Genomic DNA, 6000 nt, shown 5'->3' with positions numbered 1-6000 from the left:
GTGAGGTATGAAAACAGCTCCTCAGTTGCGGGTTTCTTCCTCCTCTGTCCATGCGATGGCTCCTGGGCAGACCACCCGACAACCCCTGGCAAGATCCTAAATCCTTAGGTGAGAGACCTTGAGTCCTTGGGATATCAAAGCAAACAAAGCAAAACAAAACCCAAAATTCGCTTTCTCCTTAAACAAACAAACAAACAAACACTGTTCAACCAAGCACGCACACTCAAAGCGCACTCTAAGAGGAGACAACCCAGTTAGTGAGGGGAGTGTGCTGTAGCTGCTGAAGGCCAAGGAGATTCCCCGAGAGCAATAACAAAAGGGTGGGGGTCATAAAAGAAAGACCTCAGGGTATTTTTGTACTTATCGTACCTTTCCTCAACGGTCTGTGACGGTGGGCAAATTAAGGGCCGTCCCAGGTGGTCAGAAGCCACAGAATAGGGGCCTCGGGCCATGAATACCCAGACCACCTCAGCTAGTTAGCAACCCAGGCCTCCTGAGTCACAGCTCTAGAGATAAGGCTCAGGACTGGGGATGCTGGGAGCTCTCCAGGAGACTACCACTCGAGGACTGCAGTCTAGAGGAGGACAATGATAACATTTCTGGGTTTTTAAAAGAGAGAACTGTCTTTATTGTTTGAAGCATAAAAAAGAGTAAACAAAAGTTGGTGTTACATTTCATTTTTTATGTAGTCTTCTCAATGAAGGTATAAAAGTCCAGGGCCTCTCAGTTTTGTGAGCTTGTAAAAATGTCTAGACAGTCACACTCACAGGACAGAAAAGGCATTTACAACATGCAGCGAGACAGAAGATAAGCCCAGCTCATGGGTACATAGCTGGAACTAGTGGAGAGAATTCTCAGTTCCCACCCTGCCAGGCCTTCATTTTCTCTTCATTTGCAGGCCGTAGATAGCCTCTGGCCCCCACAGAAACATACGGTCTTTGTTCTCCAGGCCCAAAGCTGGCTGCCTTGGATTCGCCTCTTTTCGACTTTGATTTCCATTTGAAGATAAATATGCTTCACTTGTGACCAAGGTCATTTGGAATGCCTGCCTCCCTTTCATTTCAAATCACAATTCATTAAAATAAAACAAGATGCAGATTTTTTTTCTAAATAAAAATATGCCGATTCAGCAGCCGGCATCGCCCTAAGCAATAACACACGTGATTCATTTGTATCTTCATGAGTATATATTTTCATCATTCTGGCTATTGGGCACACTGAAATCATACAAACATAATCTCTGCGAACTCTCAACAACAGAGCTCAGTACGACGCAGTGTGTTTGCTCAGGCTGCAGTTGTAACTCAGGCTGTGTGGGTTCTCGCTGCTGGCAAACAAGGAGAACTCTCGTTCTGCTGCTGTTGCTAATCAAGCCTATTCTCTCTGTGGAAAATTTTCCGGGAGCCTCTTTCCAGGGCATTGATAATAAGGAGGTAGTTTTTCTGACCTGAACGAAACATGAGCTGGCTCAATAACGTATTTTCTGAGATGCTACCTGGAAGGAAGTGAATTATTTCGCATCAAGGGTGTGTTCATCTAAGAAATACATGAATTACCTTCAGGGACTGCCTGAACATGGTCAATCGAAATGATTTAACAATGAAATCTAGAGGTCTGGTTACTTTCCCGGTGGGGATTCACACTTTGGATAAAAACTGACATTTCAAATAATATGGGAGGGGGGGATTTAAATGCTTATAATTTCATTACTGCAATTATAACTGGGAAGAGCTTAAATTGATCCTTGACACTGATTTATGTGTTTAAGTTAGTTCTTAAAAAATGACTTCAACCTGTTGTTCTGTTGCTCACTCTCTGAAGAAGCTGTGGTAATGAGTGCAGGTGGGGGTGGACCGCTCGGCTACACCTGCCTGAGCGTCTGAACAGGCCTTCCTTTATTGGCTTGTGCTCACACACTTTCTCAGTCAAGTTCTCTGCTGGATGACATTGAAAAGCTTTTGCTGATTCTCAAGGCAGCCTGTCAGCTTATCTTCTGTCAAAGTCAGTCGCTGCTCCAGAATTGAAACCGTCTGAGGTGGGGAAAAAACCATTGAGAAGGCATTGGTGTTGGGCAACCTGGTGTTTAGAGTGATGGGCTTAGCTCTACAGCAGCCAGTCTTTGGACTTGAATATCAATCACCTGCTCCCAAACTGACTAAAAAATGGGCTCCCAACTTAGTGTGCTATTGTGCCCACCTGCAGAGCAAGCGTTCTCAAGTATTGAAGAAGTTAAAACAAAACCAACCAACCAACCAACAAATCCCCCCAAACCAACCAAAACAACTAAGGAGGACCTGACAGACAGGAGACAGTTAGGGAAGAAAGTGACCACTGTCCACTGAAACTGAATGTGGTGCCCGAGAGATCAGCAGTTTTTTTTTTTTTTAAAAGGAAAAAGCGTTTGGTAAACACAAGGAAGGGTCACCTGCGGCACAAAATTTCAAAGGGAAAATGGGTGTGCTTCATGGGGTTTTTAGTGAGCAAATACGACTTCAGAGTCTCACAGGGCTCTTCCTCCACACCCACAGACACGCTGCGTAACTTCAAAGAGGGAATGTGTAGGACAAAATGGGTCCTTAGTCACTGGTTCTAAACACTGGCAGGACCACTGAGTCTTCTTCAGTGCCTGATGGTTTACCTGAGACAGACAAGGGAAACAGCGTCCTGTGGACATTGTATGATTTCTAGCGGCTCAATGGCAGATGCACGACCAGTGTTGAGCACTGAGGGGATTTCTAGGCAGGGGGTGTTTGAGACTGAAATATTTATTCTGGGCAAGAAACTTGCTGCTCTCTCTCTCTCTCATGCATTTACTCCTTGCTCTGTGTAACGCGAGAGGCAGTGTGTGCACTGTGCACAGCAAAGATTACATGCACACACAAGGAGAACAAAAGATGTCTCTAAAGGACACCATCAGCAGACTGGGGAAACCATTGTTTCCTTTTCAACACAAGACTTCCCTTATGTTAGATCTATACCTCCCGAGAGCTGGGGGACTTTTTAGAACAGTATTTAAGGTCCATCGCACTCTTTGCTGTGCTAAATGGCCTTGAGACACTGGCTAAGATTCTAAAATGGGGACACAAGCCATCGGGAAGAAACTCTGGAGAGAGACATTGCACACCCGGCAGGCAGAGGGTTATCAGTGAAAAACTAGAAACTTGGTAGTATTTTGTACTACAAAGGAGGGTTTACTTACAATAAACTTTTCTATGCTATTAAATATTTCTTTATAAGTGACCAATATAAATATTATACAAATTCAAAGGATGAAACATTACTGCTTAAAACCAATTAACATTCATAGCAGAGTACCACTGCTATTTGCACAGATGCCACAGGATGCCACAGAGAGCACAGGGTACTGTACACACACACACACACACACACACACACACACACACACACACACACGGGGGGGGGGGAGAGGAACAGAGGAAGGGGGGATGTTTCTGTGATACTTTATAAGCTTGCTCAGACTAGCTTAGCCCAGAGTGTCTAGCTAATGACTACTTGAGTTTGCCTTGCCAGTCAAAATTCCCCCTGCACCGTTAGCCTCACCTGCTGCTATCCCCGGGCCTGCTCAAGGCAGAAGGTCAACCTACCTGTGTCAAGACGTTGAGCTGTTCCATGATGTGCTCTAGAGCGTCAGTCACAGCGAGCGGCACGCTTCTTTGGCTCTCCAAGGGGAGGTCACTTAAGTCTTCTGCTTTCTTTTTCACAGTGGTTGATGAGCGGTCTGGTATTAAGGAAGGGTTCAGGAAATATCCACAAATGTCTTCACCCTTCTCTGGTACAGCTCGGCTAGCAGAATCTGTTGTCTTTAATGCCATGGAAAAGGCAGGAGCAATTAGAGTCTCCAAACTTAAATAATACCCACACACATATGCATATACAAATATATATCTAACACTTCCAGGTTACAGCGAATCATTTATCTTCTTTATATAACAAAGTACATAAATAACAGTTACAATGAAGAAACAAAGCTAACAGTACGCAGAGAAAATTTACAATGTTTCTTCAGCTTCTGTGAAAGACTTCCTATATGTCTGCCTGGTCAGGAGATTTAGCATTTAAAAAGATTGCTGAATGAACTTTATTTTCAATTTAAAATAAACATCTGCCTCCATTAAGATGACTGTGAATCTCCAGGAAAGAAAAATAACAAGCGCTGGTGAAGATGAACAAAATTGAAGTTGTCGCCTTTCACTGCTTAAAGCAGGAAATGCTGAAGCCGCTATGGGAAGTTTGGCAATTCCTCAAAAAATTTGATCACAGAATTGCCATGCGATCCAGCAATGCCACTCCTTAATATACAGCCAAAGGAACCGAGGGCAGATGCAAAGAGCCAATATGGAAGTGCCAATATCCGTGACGGCCTGTCTCACAATAGCTTAAAAAAAAAGAGCCTGACCTATCAGCAGAAAAATGTGCAGACAAAACATGGTATAAATCGCGAATGACATCGTATTTGGCTACAAAAAGGAATTCTGATGATACTAACATGGGAAAATCTTGAAAACATTACGCGGCCTGAAGGAGATGTGTGACGGTCCACTTACACGTCGTACTTTACAGAGGTAGAGTCAGGGATGAAGGTTACTAGCCTCTGGGAGGAAGTAACATTGCTTACTGGGTAAAACAGTTTCTATTTGGAATGCCAAGAGGTTGTGGAAATAAACAGTGGTGACAGGACATTGTGAGTTTTCCGATAAATCTGCTAGTAGATTGCACGCTTAAAAGTGATTTTTAAAAAAAGTAACTTCTTTGTTACATATATTTCACTACAAGTCAAATCCTCCAGTTAGTCAGGTGGTAGTGGCATGCACCTTTAATCCCAGCACTTGTGAGGCAGTCACGTGGTTCTCTGTTCCAGGCCAGCCTGGACTACAGAAAGAGTTCCAGCATAGCCAGGGCAACAGAGAGAAACCCTGTCTTAAAAAAAACCCAAACAAACAAACAAACAAACAAACAAAAAAACAAAAGAAAAAGAAAAAAAATCCTCCAATTCAGTAACAACTGCTAGAATATAAACTTAAGAAAATAATTCCATTTAGAATAGCATTAAAAATTAAACTATTTAGGAATAAATTTTACAAACTAAGTGTCAGACTTGTACACTGGGAACAGTAAGGCACCTTTAAGTGGAACTAAATCTCCAATCAAACGGACAGACACCCGTACACACCTTTCACCATGACCACTCTACCAGGATAGAATGTACTCTCAAAGTCAAAGTGGAAACAAACTCCTGTTTCCTTACGTTGCTTTTGCTAGGCATTCTGTTGCAAACACAAAACAAGATAACTAATAAAATATACCAATAAAATCAACCAATCAGCCTGCCAGCCAGCCAGCCAAATAAACATATACACAAAAACAGAAAAACACAAAAGCTTTAGGTATAAAGTTTTACAGAGGATTTGAAAAGCACATCCCTTATGGAGCTGTCAGCTGGGATATCTGAACGACTTCGGTCCTCTGGACACAGCTGAGGACACAAAGCCGGCATTACCAGTGTTTCTCATTATTTTCATTTCTATGGAAACTGATCTACTTTGAAGGCATGAATGGGTAGCATAAAGTACAAATGAGATTTGTATAAAGATGCCCCTGTACTTTCACTTATCACTGTATGATTAAGAAAACACAGGCTCTATTACCAGGTCCTTAATGGAAGATCTGTTTTCTACCGCCCCACCCTGCCCTGGAAACCCATGCCACAGCAGACAACCATTAATTAATGATGTGAGCACTGACTACAACATCTGGGGATCAGGAAAGAGGCGGCAAGTGAAACAGAATCAGTGCTCGCTCTCTTCTGAACTAACTGTGAACTTCAAGTGCTGCAGATATAGGCTTTCTCAATATTCCAGGCAAACGCAACACCAATGTTTCCTGCCAATTCAATGGGGCAGATGCATGCTTTCTCAATATTCCGGGCAGATGTGACACCAATTGAGCTTCCTGCCAGAAAAACATGGTAGTGGTGGTAGG

General features: G+C 43.0%; 1 protein-coding gene across 2 annotated transcripts in view; it reads right to left on the bottom strand.

Moving 5' to 3' along the window:
* Window positions 1-550: 550 nt before the first annotated feature.
* Window positions 551-6000, bottom strand: part of Poc1b (POC1 centriolar protein B) — an 84019-nt gene continuing 78569 nt past the window's right edge. The window contains exons 12-13 of one of the 2 annotated variants that reach the window (XM_050135488.1): window positions 3606-3821; window positions 551-2030 (exon numbers count right to left, since the gene is read on the bottom strand). In XM_050135488.1, the coding sequence (XP_049991445.1) occupies window positions 1926-2030; window positions 3606-3821 (321 nt within the window). In that variant the 3' untranslated portion in view covers window positions 551-1925. The remainder of the gene's footprint in view (window positions 2031-3605; window positions 3822-6000) is intronic. The other variant, XM_050135489.1, reaches the window with a different exon arrangement.

This window comes from Alexandromys fortis, unplaced genomic scaffold (assembly GCF_014885135.2).
Source record: "Alexandromys fortis isolate MF-2015 unplaced genomic scaffold, M_Fortis_MF-2015_v1.1 scaffold_24, whole genome shotgun sequence".
Classification (NCBI taxonomy): Eukaryota; Metazoa; Chordata; class Mammalia; order Rodentia; family Cricetidae; genus Alexandromys; species Alexandromys fortis.
The sequence above is the reverse complement of the archived record's forward strand: the minus strand, read 5'-3'. Positions and strand labels throughout refer to the sequence as shown.